Source organism: Tyto alba, unplaced genomic scaffold (genome assembly GCF_018691265.1).
Source record: "Tyto alba isolate M040663 unplaced genomic scaffold, T.alba_DEE_v4.0 Super-Scaffold_21, whole genome shotgun sequence".
In the NCBI taxonomy this organism is placed as follows: domain Eukaryota; kingdom Metazoa; phylum Chordata; class Aves; order Strigiformes; family Tytonidae; genus Tyto; species Tyto alba.
The window spans coordinates 12,164,735-12,183,300 of NW_024881295.1; the positions used below are offsets into that span (position 1 = coordinate 12,164,735).

Genomic DNA, 18,566 nt, shown 5'->3' on the forward strand with positions numbered 1-18,566 from the left:
CCAGAGTAAGCTATTGTATGTAAAAAAAGAAAACACACCGGAAGTGGTTAAGGTTTGGGTAAAACTGAGATAAACTTCTGGAATATTCTCCCTGGAGACTGATAGTGTTTGTGTATAATCAATACATTTAGTTGCTCAGTATGATTTTCTTTCATTTATTTTTCTCTCAGATTTGGCTAATGCACAAAGTTAACATTCTTGCCAGTATGAACAAACTACCTGCAAATAAAGTAATTTGTGTCACTTTCCTTTGATGGGAAAACATAAATTCCTAGGTGTTTTAAATTGACTCAAAGGATATTACAAATATGCAATTCATTCCAGAAGTCTCTCTCAATATCAAATTTAATTAATATTAAATTATTTTTGCACAGCATAAAAACTGACTAAAAATTAAGTGTTTAAGATTTGATCTTAAGATTTCTCAATTTCAGGAATTCTGGACTGACCTAAATCTGAGTCCAGAGTTACTATCTGATGATAATTTTTGATCAGGGGCTTCACACAGTTCAGTATAACAGAACAAAGTGTGTCCATCTATATAGAGAAACAGCATGAGGGTTTCTGTGCCCTAATTTTCCTTACCTGTATGCATTGGAGTCATATAACCTGCAAGCCCCTCGCTGCCCACAGCTTGTGCTTCCCCATTTCAAGCATGTCTTGTCAATCAGTGCACCAAAATAAACTGGTGCTGGAATCCCAGCTGCAAGGAAACAAGCAAAAATATCACAGGATATCACAGGAAAAGACATCTTTTTTAGAAATCAGCTTTATATTTTCTTAGTGGCAAGTTATATGCTGCAATAGTGGCAACAGGTGGACTGGACTGTGGGGAGTTTTTCCTTTCTTCTGTCAGAATAACCGTAAGTTGGGATACCCTCTGTGTGCCGTGGGGATCACTGGTACCCAGGAAAAGTGGTCTGATGGGTTTGTCCAGGCTTGTAGTCATGCACATTGGTTCTTTAAGCGTGTCTCTGAGAGCCACCACTGGCTTCCAGTGCATTCTATGCTCCTGCAAGGGAGAGCTGGACTGCTTGTGCATTTGGTGCACTGAATTGATGCGTAGTTCCCTCTTCTACACATAGCCTAAATTACTCACACTGGCTGGTAGTCCCTCCCGCCTGAGTGAGGGTAAAGCAACTGAAATCCTTAGCATGACTTGGCCAGATATGAGCTTATACTTTACTGCAAAACATGGCAGACATGGGACAAAATCCTAGCCTTGCTGAAGTAAAGGTGAGTATTAACTTCAGAGGTTTCAGTGTGTACAGGACCGTGTTTCACATTAGCTTTGTTCCTACAGGAGCATCCTGCATTCTTAGATATGAAATAATTTATTTTGTAAAACCAGGTATGCTCTCAGCCTGTTCTACCCTAGGGCTCTTGTGAGAGGCTGAATTTAGTAATCTATAAGGCCTGTGTGTTATGACAGGGTACGATGGGACAAATGTTCATTTTGGAGGTTTCTTAGAGAAGGAAGATGGGACCACATCTGATTTGATCTCTGAGTCGCTAAAGAGAAATCCCAGCTTTTCTGAATCAGTGACAATGATTCAAAATCCTTCTTGCAATGGAAGGAACATGCTGGCTCAATGTGCTGAAGCAGAAGCGTATAGAAAGGGGCTGTACTTTTTTCATAATGTTTTTTATTTCCTATGGCTGAAATTGACCCAAGAATCCCATTGGTATTGCTTGTCCCTAGATCTGGGGAGCCTGGGGGACAAATTCTGCCCCTCCACTGAGTGATGAGAAAAGTGAAGAGGACAAAGTGTGGATACACCTTCCTATATCAGAATGTCCCATCACAATCCTGAGTAGAGACTGCAGCCTTAACCTAACTCTGATTGTAGATATTTGTAAGTGGCTTTTGATATTCTAGGTTTCATAGCAAACCAACATGGCTTGTCTCTTCACACACATTTATCTACATTTTTGAAATTCAGGTATTCCTATTCCATTTACAAAGAGAACAAAAGGAAATAGAGAGGTTTTTTTGCATGTCTAGGCATCTCAATCAACCATCTCATTAGCAACTCTCAAATAAAAATGGAAAAAAAAAAAGCATTGCAGCTTGCTTAAACTGAATTGAAATCTAAGCTGTCATCTACCAGGAAAGTGAATTTTCAACATGGAGAAAACTTTCTGCTATGAGCAGAGTTGTGTTAGTGTTGAATGAAGTCCCACTAGAGCACATTTTTTTGATCTTACTTGCAGCACTGTGTCTCATTGAGCCACTGGTTGAAACATAAGTTTGAAACCTTGTAGTGTTGTTCAGAAATTAAAAATAATACTTTAATTTTGCTTAGAAACTCTTGTCATTTTGAAACGCCAGGCTCCCAAACTGCAACACCATTTATTCAGCAGGTCAAAGATTTTGAGAATTGTGTTAGCTGGTTTCCCAGTGAACTCTTGACTGAATATTGGACTTTCAGGAAAAAACCATCGTCTTCAGGAACAGCCCAGGATCTAACAGCTATTTCAAGGATACATCTGTTTTACAAATGGTGGTTGCATTGGTGTCATGTAAAGCCATATGAGCCAGCATCTCAGTTAGAATGATTTCTCTTACCTAGCACTCTCATCATGAGTGTGTATAGACCAACTGCAAGAGATTTCAACTCTGGCTGAACGCATCTGAAAGAAAGAGGGAGAAGTATGAAGTATTTGCCTCTCTAGTGCTTAGACATGCCTATTAAACTGCCATTAATTACCCTGAATTTAATACTCTTAGTGACAGAAAGCCAAGCTTTGGAAGGAGAGTGCTTCCTACATTTGCTGAAAATATGTTGAATGGTATGAAAAAGGTGAATTAACCTATTGTTTTCCATTACATAGCTTCTGGGAAGTCCATTCACTAAACATAATTAAAGAAGTGAAATAAGAAATAATAAAGTCATAATCACAGTCTATCCTAGTCTTACTGAAATGGGCTCTCCAACGACCTTACCTCCCTGGCATACATTTCTCTCACTTTATGAGATATACCTTATTCACATAATGGTAAATATCTCATTGCCCTAAGACAAAAATGTTGCAAATAGCTGCACTAGTGCATCATCTTTCTACTGTCGAATTACATTCTTCTGTACAATGCTACATCTTGAACTACACAAAGCCATTTGGCAATATGCCCATCTGTTTCATGGAGAGCCATGCTCCAAGCATCCGAAATGGGCATTGATCTTGAATACATTATATATCCAGCCTCTGCCAGCTCCTTACAAATATTAGCATGGTCAACACTCACAAAGATGAGGAAGGGAGGGGAGTTCATATTCTGTTTTCCATGCTCATTTAGGATCACATAAGGCCCTTAAGACTACCATTAAAGTTGCCAACAATGCATTTTTCTACTGGGTGAGCTTTGTCTTCAGTTTACTGAAAAGTACACACTAATTTGTATATGTGCTTCCAAATCACATCCTGGTACACCTACACCTGTGTACCTTGACAGACATGATCATAGGAGGCTCAGACTGAGCCCTCAGATGTCCTGAATTTCCAGACATCTGATAAATACAATCTGTTGGGGAAACCTCACATCCAGAAATCCTGACAAATGCATGGCATTTTCAAAATCCATACAGTCAGAATATCCAAGCAGAGAAAAAGGATATGTTCTGGAAAACCTGGGCATATAACAGGCATAAGAGATACCATTTTGCAGTGGTTGGAAGCAACACACTAGAACTGACTTACAGACAGCAGCAAAATAACGTTTGATGCTAACAGCTACAAACAAATGGGAAATGACAAAAGTCATTAAAGAAAGCATGTTATACTCCAAAAGAATATTTTTTTTCCTAAGGGAAAGAGAGAAACCTAAAAATAATTTTGATCCCCACATTGGAAAGCATCAACATTTGAAACACGGTTAGTTTTGCTTACCTAAACATAATCATGTATGCTGGGGTGCCTCCCAATGCATAACAAAAGCCACTTATGACTTGTATTACTGTATAATAAATAAACTTAATTGAACAATCTTCACTTTTTGGACATTGCCCCAAGACTGCAGAGTTATTTCCTGTCCATGAACTGCTGACTTCAAGACAGCTGCAGTTATGGAAGACCTGGGAGACACAAAGCAGATTTGGTAGGACACAGTTCATGCAATAGGGAATCCTGCCTTTAGACACAGGCAGAGTCTGAAACTTTCCTAAGCATCCCATCCTGATATTTTTTGCCTTTCTTGAGGCACTGGGTGGCAGCTGCTTCTTTTCTTTCCTACAAACAGTACTCAGAGTTGGAAGGGATGTTCTGTGCCAGTGCACTTTTGTCAGTGGACAAAGCAAACCTTTTTGGAATATGTTTGGGAGTATCTGCAGGACCTCTGAGGTTGGCCTCAGGGGACAGTTGAAGTGGAAAAACAAGGCTCTAGGATCCTTTTGCTGCTAGATGACCCAGCTTTTTAGTTGACTTGTCTCTGTGAAAAGCACCTGGATCACAGGTCCCTCTCTGCTAATGTTGATCCACCAGTGGTACCTCACAGCTGTAAGCAGCAGCTTACCTGTCAAGACACAGCTCATGCAGAGCCCTGAGAATGGCAGAAGGTGTACTGATAGCTTAGGAGCAATAGCTTTTAATCAGGGCTTCAGGGGCTTGAGGATGTGCTGAGCTCAGGGGAACTGTGAGCCACAAGCCTTAATCTTTACGGAGACAGGCTTGTGTGCGAGTCAGTAGTTCCACTGTCATGGATGCTGTTGGGCCCTTGTCCCCTATCTCTCACCTTAAGATTTTAAGAAAAGAATGTCTTTTGGAGATGATGACTGTAGACAGCAGAGAGCAACCAGTCACAAAGAAAAATCTGTTGGGGAGAAAACTGTCTAAGTACAAGACACAGCTCCAGATCATGTGTCTTCTGGAGTGATCATCTGGCATCAGAAAACATGGGAATGACATGCCAATGAAGGTTTATGTCTGTGGACTGGAGCTTCCTCTCTGGGACTGTGCGCATTATCCCCAGCACTCTGTGCAGAGCAGAAGTCAGTCAGCCAGAAAAATAATCAGTATCCTGCCATCCCAGACTCTCACACAGAGGAAACAAGCTGCTCCCCTCCCTCAAATCATTAATGATCACCATCAGGGAAGGTACTACACTATCTGAGTGTACTTCAACGGTTGGCTAAAACCTCAGGGCAGCCAAAATGAGGTGAATGAAAAGCAAGGCATGGACAACCTTCAGGTAACATGTAACCACTTTGGTTTGTTTGTTTCCTCCTCTAGTGTTCAGTCTACAAAAGATGAAAATTACTATCTACAACAAGGAGCTAGGGCTTTTTGCTTAATGTGCAGTAAGTCAGAGAAATCTCTTTCTTCTGTGCTGTTTGTAGCCAGAAATCATAAATACTTTACTGACCTGTCCACAGTAACTTTGGTTTTCTTTAAATGTATTATACTACTAAATCCCTGATGTTACATAGAAAATAAGCTAGTAGAAAACCTCAGAAACTGAAGCAGGGTCTTACTGTGCTCTTTCCATGTCCCACCGAAGTCATACACCCAGCTAGACACGCCGAAACGTATGTGAGTCCATTGTCTCCACACACAGGGTCCCACACATTGGAGGCACATTTGCAGTCAGAGTTGCACTCAGAAATTATGTCATTTTCATGGTACGGAATGGGTTTGCTTGGAAGTTAAGTTCAGACAGGTGTAAGAGTATAAGAAATGTTTAATTCAGTGTTGAGGTCAGTATAGTCCCTTCTGTGTGACAATGCTGATGTCCTGAAACCCACCTCATATGCCCAGGACATACATTTTCATAGCCGAGTCCCTACAGTATTGATCTGTTTGAGATTCCATCCTACTTGTACTGATATTAAAGTGACTACTAGATTACAAAGAATTTTAAAACAAATAAAAATGTTGCTACTGCTTTTAGCTGGCAGGTGTAGACAGAAAAGGAAAAGGAAAAGCTGCAAGTCTTTGAGAAGTCAACTAAACAACCTCCTAGTTGAACGTAGAGGCAGCAGCAAACACAATCTTATCAAGTAGGTTTTTAGCTGTTGGGTAAAAATGCACCAATGAGAGAAACTTGATTTCCTAGTCTCCATAATAAAAAAATACGCCTCTCTTAAAGCCCGGCCTAACTCTTCCTAGAGGATATGGAAGATGAAGTATTCTCTTTTACTTTCAGACATCCTTTGGGTATTGAGATATGTAACAAAGAGGGATGTCTTCTCCCATCTTCTCCTTTCTGGGTTAATTAAATTTATGTTTGCCATCTCTTTCATCTCAGTGCTTACTAAGCATATTCCCTGGTTCACCATTTGCATTCTTAGTGAAAATATTGCAGAATACAGGACAAACAACAATTGGTCCTCATATTCCAGCAAATATAAACATCCTTGGCATCCTGCCAGTCCAGTTCCACATTTTTAGCTGTGAACCAGTAAGGCTTGATAAATGAACTGAAGTTACAAATCACTGAACTATGGGTAAGTCTTCAGGGAGATGCAGGCAGGTTCACAGTAGCCATGAGGTATTCTGAGCAGGCTGGACACGAAGCGGTGACAACCCATACACTAGTGTGTTGCTGGGTCCCTTGGACAGCCAGATCCTTGCACGTGTCCCCTCTACTGGTATCTTCACTCCAAATAAAAATAACAGCCTGTAAATTTTAAACCCTGCTTCTCTCCTGAGGGGAGAGACCATCTTCAGTAGGCATAAAAGCTTCATTTTGGTTTACAGCAGGCTGAGTCCAACACACTGCTCTCCTTCCATCTCTGTGCAGGATATGATACCAATGCTCGCTGTTACATATGCTTCACCCTTTCACTGAATACACTTAGTTATAAAATTGCTTTTGGTGTAGAGGTAGTATTGTGTGAAACATCAATACCACCCCCCCCACAGCCAAACAACCTACCTGAGTAATGATGCAATTTTGCCAATATATTTCTAATTAATCTTTAACCAGTGTTGTGCTTTGGCAGGCTGACGCTTTTCTGACCAACAAAACTATCACAATGACACGTGGTAGTGTTCAATTTCTCTTAAGCATTGCAAAAGCATGTTCCTCTTTTAGCCTTGATGTCATAGTACATTTTTTGAACTATTGCTGCCATGGAGAAAAACACATTCTTCATTTTATACTCACCCTTCATAGGACACTGTCATTCCGGCTACCATATGGTTCTCACAGCCAACAAAGAAGTGCAAGAGAGAGATGGCGTAGGCCAAAAATGACATCATAAATGCAAACTTTGTTGCTCCAATGATACTCATTTTATATTTTTTCATTATGAGTCCTCCTAGGAAAATCCCAATACATACAGGAGGTAAGGATGTCAATCCTGAAAGATATAGAACGGAAATGTTAAAATAAAAGAGTCACAATGGGCTTAAGAGCCAAATTGTGTCCTCAGGTTGCTTTCCCTGTCAGTTTTTTGTTCTGTTATGATGAGTCTGGATGGCTTTGTGCTTAGCCTAATCCCTGGATTGCACATGATATTCCTGAATTGCCTAACCTTCAAAATCCAATTCCATTGTAAGGCACTTGTCAGATGTTGCAGCAATTAAAATTCCCACACCACATTCATTACATATTTGGGGTGCCCTTGTTATAATGTAATTAATATAATATAATTAATGTAATGTAATGTAATAGAACAATATAATAGAATATAATTAATGTAATATAATAAAAGATAACATAATATAAGATAACATAATATAAGATAACATAATAATTTATTCTTGTCCCAGAGACACTAGAACTGTAGTTTGTATGCTGCGTTTATACAATTCAAATTCAGGAGAGACTGCCACTTACATCAGCTTGTTCTGCAAGGAATTCAGTCCCCAAAAAAGCATGGCAGAACTTATCCCCATGCACCGATTATAGCATAAGCAGTCATCGCCCAGCATAACTCACCTATTAGAAAGTTAGATTTAGATGTAGATTGTCCATACTGTTGTTCCATGTACTTGGCTTTGTAAGTCAAGAAACCAATAAAGCTATTGAACTGTAACAGTGAGCAACACAACAATGTAAAGTACATTCGATTACTCAATACTTTTTTCAGGGAGGTATAGAAATCTGAAAGAAAGGGATATATGAGTTGGCTTTGAACGATGCATAGTATAATTACTGGTAAGTAATCTACAAAATTTAGGGTAAAATCCTTCTTTCATCTGTCCAAGAGCAAGTTATAGTGATCTTCATTTTCATGCAAATATCTGAAAGCAAAATAATTTTCTTGAAAATAATTTTCTCACCAGAGGCTGAGATACAGGAAGACAATCCTAAAAGAAGACAGAAGTAGAGGTTAAGGCCTGGGTGCTCTAGTGAGATCTGCACATGAAGACTAAAGGGCTCCACACAACAAAGGCTTCTATCAGATTACATGAGTATTATCACAGGTTCAAGGCTAAGTGAGAGCTGCCTTTGTGGATATGCCCAATGTCTTCCACTGGAATCTGAACAAAGACAAGAGAATTTGACTAATGATGTAGTCATCTCTTCGCACCAGCTTTCCACCCCATTCTTATCCTAAGGACTGCACAATCAGGTTCATCTGCTGTATTTTCCTCAGGAAGCAATGTGCTTCATAGTCTCCATGAGCTGTATGATGATCAGCTGAATAATTTGGCTTTTCATATTGAAAAAGGAACCTTCTAATATTTTCTGTAGGTCCTGATACAGAAACAGTTTTTCCACTGTTCAAATTTCTTCCAGCACAGAATTTGAGAGACAGGTGCCACTCAGGCAATGATGCATTGTACACCATGTGTGCAGAACCTCACAGTCTTGAACAAGCTCTCTGACTTGTAGCAATCTTTAACAAAACCCTTCTTTCCTGGGGATAGCTAACTGGTTTAGACTGAAGCATAGGGGAGGCAAAATATTTTGCAGAACTATTACATTCCCACTATACATTGTGTCTATTGTTTTTCACATTGATAGAACATGAGAAACACTTGCCTTTCAGTATTACTGACCACTTTCTTGGCTTAGGTTTTGCAGGAGTAAGTTTGTTCCTTGTAGCACCCATGTTTTCCAAGAGACCATACAAAGTTTTGTCATTGGTTTCCTCTGGCTTTTTCAGACTCTTTGGCAGGAAGCAAAATGGAATAGCAGCTAGGAAACTGGTTACTCCACCTATTAAAAAGCCAAGCCACCATGCACCCACCCAGCGGGAATCCTGTGGGGTGATAGTGATGCTCCCTAGAATTGAGGGAAGCAGACATGTTACCTAAATGAAGAAGCTGAACCTTCCCACCCTTGATCTGATAAAATAGCTGCATTTTACAATGTCTGACTTTTAGCGGTAACGATAATCACCTAACGAGAGACCGTTCATGCAGCAAAGGCATCAGGAATCATACCTTGCATGCTGTCATGTTTCATCTGCCTTTTTACATCTTACACTGACTGCTATTTTGTGGCATACATGGCAACACAGAGGTCCTTATTCAACATGTCGGAAACCAACATGGATGGCAGACAGGCCCCAAGCATTGGGCCCTTTTAGGGCTGATATATTTCTACTGAGACCTTCCTCTGTTAACCTGAATTGCATAGGTTGCTATTGAGCAGACAGTCTCTGTGCCATCAGTGAGATTGGCCATGACTTTAAATTTTGTACTGCAAGGAAGATGAGTAGTTGGTTGTATTTCTGTGATTGTTACATGCTGACATGCTTGGTGGTGGACCAACACTATAAGACTTTTCACTGCGTGACCAGAATTGGCTCATTGTAGTTCTGCTTAAGTAAAATCAAACATTGGCTTAAGAAAGGGCAAAGTCAAAATAGTCATCTATCTACAGGATCCTGAAGATCTGAAAACTTCTCTGTCCTGCTAGTAAAACAAGATCACTCACTGTTGCTGCTGCTACAGGCCTTTTCCTGAAAAAGCCATCACCAGTCTGTTCTGCCTGACTTGCATCGGGCTGGTCAGGTGGGTGGGGAGGTGGGCTGGCAGGATGCACCACCGCGGAGATTGATCCTGCCTCTTCCAGTGGCAGGGAACAGGATGAAGGACCACAGCCACCACCTACAGGGACTGCTCTGCCCACTACAGCTTTTCGTAGATGGGAATACATACACGTGTTTTCTTTTCATCTGAATAAGCAAGGGCTGGCAGAAAGTATATGATGTACTGCAAATATTACATGAATTGTAAATGTAAAATACTCAGCTGAAAGAGTAGATAATCCAGCAAAACTGTAAAGCTGCTATGCTAGCAGAATCCTTTCACTAAGATCCAAGTTTAGTAAAACATCTTGGGTCTGTGAGAGTTCTTGGTACTAACTTTTAAAGTTAAACATGTATTTCAATCCTTTAATCCTAAAATACAATTATAAAGTATGTTCCCTGATTAATTCTGCCTTTACCCTAAAAGCTTCCAGTAATTTAATTAAATTGTAATAAAGTATATAACAAAATTAATTAAATAAATAGAAATTAATTACAAATTATATTAATAAAATTAATATAGTAAAAACTTATGCAACTGTGTAGAGGAACTTGTTACGAACAGGTGTCGGCTTACTTACATTTTTTCTGTTTTGCTTACCTAAATCAACAAATCCAATATCCACATACAGTTTCGCACATAAAGATCCCAACAAGAAACCAAACATTGGGCCCAACATGGCTATTGTGTGCAAACATGCTGAAAATACAATGAAGGAGATGCTAGTACATTTTAATGGCTGAATGTTTCCTTCTGCAGAGGATGATCATCCTCTTACACTACAAATCTCTCAGTTTACTTCATGTTGAGATTACCTACATACACAGGAACATCCTCTTCTTTAGCAAAATCATCAAGATAAGAGATGCCCAATGGTGTTATTGGTGTCTCACCAATTCCACGTAACATGTTTCCCAGTAAAATGTATATCCACATATATGATGATGGTTCCTTCTCACAGCCTGTAGATGAGAGTTTACATCTTTGTAATAGAATAGTTAAATAGGAAACAGTGATAAATCACAGGAAATTCAGCACATGAAATGATTATAGTTTAGCATTCAAATTATTAACAGCATTTTCGTATGGAATATTAATGGAATACCATCAACCTCAGTATAGTTTATAAAAGCTTTTAATAACACTTTCTTCCACCTCTATTGTATTTGATTTCTAAAATCACAGATAAATATCACCCACCAGAAAAAACCTCCTGTGTAAAAAAAATGTCAGATTGATATTGTCATAAATATATTACCTGGGATGTAACTTATATCTTTAATGTTAGAAGTTCGAGATGGTTTCTGGGGCACAGCTTGGCTCTTTCTTTACCTACGTCCCATTCAAAGCAACATATAAAACAGATGTATTCCATATTATAAGCAAGATAATAAAATTCTCCATTTATTTCTAGTTAACTCTGTACAGTTTCATGTCCTGCCACACTATCTCTTCCACCTTCCTAACTCCAGGTCCTGGGTAATTTAATCTCTTCAAACACAGTCTGAGCATCCCCTTCAGTGTTAGGGTGATTTTGTTGTCATTTGGAAGTGTGAACACAGGAAACTGGGGATCTGGATCCTTATAATTCGTGTCTGCTGGATGTTTCTTCTCCAAATGAGAAGCACAAAGTGCATTTAAGTGTTGGTAATGTTCCCAGACAGCTAGAGACTGAAATTAGAAGTCTAACTGATCATCTTGCATGGGGCAATGATTTATTCCACTTGCAACCAAGGATAAAACCAGCTCCTGTATTTGCACTTACATTTACATTTCCTTACCTGATTGGGAGACTTCCAACAAGGTTTTGTTCACGTCTTGATGTTGGAGACAGGGATTTATGCTTGAAGTTAGGTTGGCTGAAGAATCTGTATGTGATGCTGTCTCATACTTATAACTGAAAACATACAACAGTAGGTTTAGAAGCAGTGTTCACTAGCGAAATACTAGCATAGTAGGCAGGAACCACTTGACTGCTGTTTCCCTAAAAAGAAATGTATCTCAGTTTAATTATCAATACAAAGTGCTAACAAAGGAGCAAAAAACAAGATTACTTAAGCACATTTTGGAAAACCAAAACACTGAAATGAAGAACAAATGAAAGTTAGAATCATCTGTCTAGAAGACGTAACATTTTAAGATGGAAAATTCAAAAGGGTTTTTGAAAGTAATTCAGAATGGATTGAATGTTTAGTGTCAAAATTTAGTGTCAGGTCCAAGTGATCTCCCTATGCTGACCCCACAGTCAAGGAGAAAAAGAAGAATCTCTTGAGTATGAGTGTCCGCATTTCATCTTAGATATGTATTTCAGGGTGGTGAAAGAGGAGTGAGAAATCTTCCTCAGGCAGTACCTCTTTGTCTGATAATTAGTAATGGCTTTAGAAGGAGCTGTTGTATAGTAGTAGGTGGATAAATTTAGTGGCTAAAAGACACTCTAGCTGTATTTACAGGGATCAGGGCAATGCTGAGGGGAGGCAGCTGAGAAGATTAGGTGCTGGAAGCTCTTCAGCTGCTTTAGCATGATCCTTTTCCCAGATATGAGCCCTGCTGAGGTGCAAAGTACAATTAGCTTAAGCAGAACAACATGGTAAAGCACACATTCTGCTTCTAGGAACTAGACTGGCTCTGTTAGACCAGGCAGGCTTATTTTTCAGGTTGGAACAAAGAGCATTCATCAGGAGAGACAGTGCAAAACAGTTTTCTCATAAGAATTCTGGCCCAGGTTCATGAGAAACCATGTGAATTTCCCAGTGTAGATGTCCAAGATACATAGTTCAGCTTAAGCAGTGGAAAATAGAAGTCTGATGTTAGTACAAGAGCCACTATCATGATAAAAAACATTCCTCAGTTTTCTTTTTACAGTAGCATACCTAAAATTATTCAAATTCATTTAAGAGAGCAAGAGAAATATGCCTTACTCTATATGTTATCACTGTATCAAAACTATGGCTAGAAACATTATCGCAGATAAGTGACATCCAATGATTCTCTGAGCCTGGAGAAGATGCATAAAAATCAGTTTAATCAGGCATGTGCATTTGGAATAGGAAAAACCCTGGGACCAGTTTTACCATCACTGATCCATCTGCAAGCTCTGAGTGAAGCTGAGAGGCTGCTTTGTGTGAGGAGCAGCTGTTTGCCATAGGAGAGCAAAATGCATCATCTTACACAACAAGGCTCTGGTTTCTTCTAATAAGCATCTCTGTGGACTGGTTTCTTCACTGAGTAAGCTCTGAATCCCTGATTTTACATGAGAGTTACCTGTTACTATAAATAAAGTAATTTTTCAGTTAGAGATGTCACTCAATATGAAGTTATCTGCTCAGAGCTTTGAGATCCTGTTCAAAACAGAACAAACTTATTCTGGAAATCATATAGGTGGATTCTATATTTGTCATAATTTTACTGTGGTTGATAGTGATTTGATTTTCCTGCCTACATGATCCTGATATCTCTATTAGCAACCAATGATGCCACATTCTTAGATTAACACTGATTTTCCCAATAAGGTGTTCTTACAGATTGCCATTCAGGAATGGTATATAATTTACTAAAACAATAGCATCAGTGTAGTACCATGGTTGAAGATTTTCAAAGAACAATATATTTTGTTTGAAACTTGAATTTTTATAAGATTTTTCAAAGGTGAGTTCTTCCTCCTGAAAAATTAAATTCTAATGATTTTAAGAAACTATGTCCTTCTTTGCCTCTTTTCTGAACAAGTCTAACTATAAACTAAAGTGTTGTGATTTTCCCATTTTTCCAAGAACCTGAACTTTTACTTCAGAGGAGCCATATTTTTCCAACCAGATATAACGAACAGTGATGTGTGTGTCAAGCATGATTCCTTGCACATCAAAGTGAGGTTCTATAGCCCTTTGGAAATCTAAGACTCACTGTGTACCAAGTAGCATTCAAAATTCAAAAAAGAGTATCCAATTCCCATGTTAGGGTACCCAAATTAATCTTCATTAGTACTTACTATCCCATGAAGAAATGAGGCATTGCTGTTAAAAAACATCCCAAGGACATGGTAAAGCATCCAACAGCTATTACTTTGGGCCTATGAAGTTTAGCTCCAAAGTAGCTTACAAATGCAATCACCAGCAAGTTACCTGGAAGGTAATGAACAAAAATTAGTGCCAGATGCTGTGCCACACATTTCTCTGAACCGTTTTCTGCATGTTATGGAAAATCAATTACCCATCTCAAAGCTCCCGTCAATGAAACCAACAGTAGATGATGTCAGGTCGAACCTTCTTTCAATCTGAGTGATGGAACTTTTCATAATTGTACCAGACAATGTTTTACTCAAGTAGCTGAATGCTAAAGCAGCAAGAAATGCCTGAGGAAAGATTAAGACAGAAAATGGGAGGTAGAGTCAGGGAAACTGGTCACAGAGGGATCAAATATGCTTAAAGCTGTATGGAGCAATCATCATCATGGTACATGTTTGTTACTCAAATTGCAGTGACAGTGTTGTGTTTGACATTGTGTGAGGGTGGCCCCTCAGCAATGTCTATCCCTGCCCTGGTTTTCCCTGGAAAAGCTGGAGAGGGCTGGTGTTAGGTGCTGTCCTGAGAGCAGCCACATGTTTTAGGGCTTGGGTTTGCAGTAGCCACCTTAATGACCAGGGAGCACTGACCTTCCCTGTGTTGTTGGCCAGAGGTTTTCCAAAGTAGAAATCCTATGGACTGTGGAACCTGGCAAACAACTCACTGGGGACTACTTACCTTACTGACATCCTGAGGTTAAATTTATCAAAAAGCTGAGTCCTGGTGCTGGGCATCCAAAATGGTGTTATTTCTAGATGTTGCAGAAATGTAAAATTTGATAGAGGTAAAATACCTAATAAGGATAGATTTACTGATACTAGTCAAACCTAAAATTAATCTTAACCCCAATTATCTTCTGCTTGGGCCACGTCACTTATTTTAGTCCAGTGCATAACTGGTTCTAACTCAAATATATAGTTATCAGGTTTTATGCAGGTTTTTATGATATCCCAGTATGTGGGAGGTGTTACAGACTGATTGAGTTAATCTCTCTCTCAGATGATAGATTTTGAAATGTGTGGATCATGGCTATGTTGCCTGTATACCAGATACCTTGTAAGGGAAAGCTTAATATTCCTTATAATTTTATAGTTGCTTCCACCAACATGCGTTGTGGCTTTTGTAATTAAAGATGTATTTGATAAAAAGTTAAACTAAGTTTGTTTAAATATTATCCAACTATTTCAACATAGCTTAAAAGTAAATAGACTTATTGCTCACTGGGCAAAAGTTCCAATACAACACAACATTGGGTAAGTAAACAAAAGTAAATATAGATTTAGACTTTGCAATACTATCTACTGTAAGCAAAGAAGCCAATCCAGGATGTAAAAGCTTGAAAATAGGTATATTTATTCTCTTTATGCTTAAGAATGAAGAGAAAAATCTTACAAGTGTAGGCTTTGGCCTGTTATGTTTTGTATTTCCTGAGCTTCATTGGCAAAAAAGTCTGTGAGAACCACCTTTCTTGCCTTACAGCAACAATGCCCTCAGGGATTTTGGTTGAAATCGTAAACTGCTGATAGTCAGGAAAACACAAGCAAAAATTACTTGGGTATTTTGGGTTTGAAAATGCAATCCCTAGGTAAAACACAGATTTCTTATTAGGAAAGTGAGAGAGAATAACAGTTTGTCTTTTAGTACCTCCAAGGTATTGTGTCTATTAAACTCTAACTGCCATAACATCAGACATAGATCCAGAGTTGTGCAGCACTGGGTGCATACATGATGTCAAAATTAGTCCTGTGAACCTCCCAGAGAGATCAGATTCTATTTTTGCAGGTGTATATGGGTGACAAAAGTGACTCATATAAACTAAAAAAATATAAAAACCTTTGCCTGATACTTGATCCAAGCAATTTTGGATATTTGAGAAGCTTTCACTTACCTATTTTTTTCCATTAATCTTTAATTTTGCAGACCTTTTTATAGAGAGAGATGTTTCTCTGATTGCAACTCCACTGAGTCTATGGAATTTAACCTGAGATGAAGCTGGCTGAAGAAGTAGTCAAAACAAAAAACCAAATGCATCACTGTGAAATCTTACCCTTGTATCATTTACAGCTCAGCCAGAAGCAACAAATACTAAGGTTTTAACACAAAAGCAAAATTCTCTTTAGTTTACTTTCTTTGTTCCACCAATTCTTCTTGTGCACTCCTGAAAGTTTGGATTTTTATGGGAATCACTTTGACCTACAGTCTCGGACTACATAAAAGTCCTGGAATACAATTTACCTCACTGTATTTTGGCTCTACAAGAATGGGTAGTGATAGCAACCTCCAGACAACACTCTATCATACCACCTATTTTAGGATGCTTCAGGTCTTCCACTGGAAGTTGCTACCTCTCTCCAATGACCAAAACTGTAATTTAGCTATGAGTAACTTGAGAGTAAATATGTTAAATAAGGATTTTTTATTTTTTTTTTTTTACTTTAGGACAAAGACAAGATACAACCCTTCCCTGTACCTTCAGTGAGTATCCATTTCTAGAAAAGACAGAGGGAACAGGAATGAAGTAATTGGTCATGTCTTAACTTGAACAACATTTCTTAACATATGAAAACAGTAATTTGTGGTGATATTGATAAGACAGCAAACCTTCAAGCCAGTGCAACAGGAAGTCTTCTTTTTGACCGGTAGATTTTTGTTTGCTTGATAATCCAAAAGCTGGACTGGTTCTGCTTCCTGATTTGAGTCATCAAGATTGCTGGATTCGGTTTCCACTGTCATGGTTGATTTCTTTAGTGAGTGATCTGAACCCAAGAGAAAACAATAAATACAAAAGCAAATATGCCAAAATAGAGTTGTTTAAGGACATTTCTGACAAAACAGTAGTCACAGGAAAATGATGAGATGTTAAAACTGAATCTTTTCATTAGAAAGGATTTGACTTAATGACTTGGGTGTTTCAAAGTGTATATTTGTTTAAATTCTGAAGTATCTTGTTTTGACATCTTTCTTTCCAAGTGAAATGGTCTTCAGTCTCCCCACCGCTCCTCACTCCTCTCCTTCTTTTTTTCAGTCTAGAATGACATTTAATGGTAAAAAGACAATTTCTAAAATCTCTCTCCGAAAGTAAACTACAAGGGTCAACAAAGCAGCAGTGCTGAAGCACAGGGAGTCCTAGTGAAGCTCTGAGTTTGCAGGCCACGTGGCGTAGGACTCAATCATCATTTTGGTAAGATCTCCATAGTAACACTGTGCCAACTTATTCCTTCACATTGGCCTGTTGGAAACAATTCTTAATGACAAAAGAATTGACTATTTTAGCTACCTGACCTTCTATAAGGAGATTATATGTTTTTTTTTCTTCTTGCAATAGCATACAAGGTATACCTAATCCGCTTCCGTTTGCAGAGGGCTGTCTGTATCCCCTGATGCATGAAATCATCTGCAACTCAGCAGTTCAGCAGAACTGCTTCAGTTCCCCTGGTAAGAGCACACCCTGTAGCCATAGAGGACAAGTCTTTCCCCTTATTTGATATAACTTTTTTTTTTTATTATTGTTGAAAGCCTTGTTTCATGATTAAGTTGCATTTGGTTTTATTGCAATGAATAGTACAATATTTCACTTATTTTCTCCATTTCTGAGAGATAGGTAAGCAATTAATAAGAATACTTCAGTGAAAAGCTGTCAGGGAAGTCTATGTATCTCTTTGCAAAGTTTATTTAAAGAATTAAAACACTTGCCCATTTGTGCAACTCTGACTATAAACAAAACAGATTTCTGAAGGAAGATCCAGATTCCACTTCAGAGCCCCTCAGAAAAAATGGGTCACTTGAAATAAACCTTCTTCAGATTGGCAGTTCTTGACACACAGGGGAGATAGAAGTATTGAAACCAATGATCCTGTCAGAACTCTGAAATCATGGTTCACAGGAACTGATTTATTTCACCTTTCACAGTAGTCTCCTCATTTGAGAAAAAGGTGACGAGGGAGAGGGGGGAAATCTTACACAGAGAGCTTTTCTATGCTTGAATGCCTGAAAAAAGTTGAATGAACTTTTCCAATGTTGGAAAAAGTCCATCTGCAATTGCAAATTGATCTGCTATAGGCCATATTGCAGAGTAACACTTGTCAGAAGATTTAAGAGGTAGGCATTGCTCTAATGAATGATGGTGAAGAACATTTTTCTTCGCTCAGATGGAAGAGGGTTAGTAACTATGAACATTTAAGACAAATAATGAAGCAGAGATTGCAACAATTTAAGTATTTCTTGGGCTTAATTTCATGAGCATGTCCTTAAGTACTACTGCTGACATGAACTCCTCCTTACCTTTCCCACTGCTCATACCTGCTTCCTGCACTTCACTTATGTGAATACCACTGCATCTGTGGCTGTGCTGTAAGTCTGGGTCAGAACACATATCTGGATGAAAAATGTCTTTTCCTTCCCCTTGACTTATCAGATAGGAATAAGAAGTAGACAAAACGATTTCCTCACGTTTGTACAACTATTAACAGAAATGTATGTGAAATGAGATTCTTAGTACTATGGAAAAGTTAGTACACAAATACTTTTAAGCATCTGGTCTTCTGAAATTTATCTGTCCTTGTGTAATATGAAGAGATTAGCTTCTCC

At 38.7% G+C, this 18,566-nt stretch overlaps 1 protein-coding gene across 7 annotated transcripts in view; it reads right to left on the reverse strand.

Annotated features, from left to right (window-relative positions):
• Positions 1-18,566, reverse strand: part of LOC104358306 (solute carrier organic anion transporter family member 1C1) — a 59,999-nt gene that overhangs the window by 4,960 nt on the left and 36,473 nt on the right. For 5 of the 7 annotated variants that reach the window (XM_032986238.2, XM_032986232.2, XM_032986234.2 and 2 more), the window contains exons 2-14: positions 16,581-16,735; positions 14,128-14,269; positions 13,907-14,039; positions 11,706-11,821; positions 10,740-10,886; positions 10,525-10,623; positions 8,930-9,172; positions 7,880-8,044; positions 7,103-7,298; positions 5,469-5,631; positions 3,889-4,073; positions 2,570-2,634; positions 586-703 (exon numbers count right to left, since the gene is read on the reverse strand). In XM_032986238.2, coding sequence (XP_032842129.2) covers positions 586-703; positions 2,570-2,634; positions 3,889-4,073; positions 5,469-5,631; positions 7,103-7,298; positions 7,880-8,044; positions 8,930-9,172; positions 10,525-10,623; positions 10,740-10,886; positions 11,706-11,821; positions 13,907-14,039; positions 14,128-14,269; positions 16,581-16,712 — 1,904 coding nt within the window. In that variant the 5' untranslated portion in view covers positions 16,713-16,735. Of the gene's footprint in view, positions 1-585; positions 704-2,569; positions 2,635-3,888; positions 4,074-5,468; positions 5,632-7,102; positions 7,299-7,879; positions 8,045-8,929; positions 9,173-10,524; positions 10,624-10,739; positions 10,887-11,705; positions 11,822-13,906; positions 14,040-14,127; positions 14,270-14,657; positions 14,731-16,580; positions 16,736-18,566 lie in introns of those variants that run through there. The other 2 variants (XM_032986239.2, XM_032986237.1) reach the window with 2 other exon arrangements.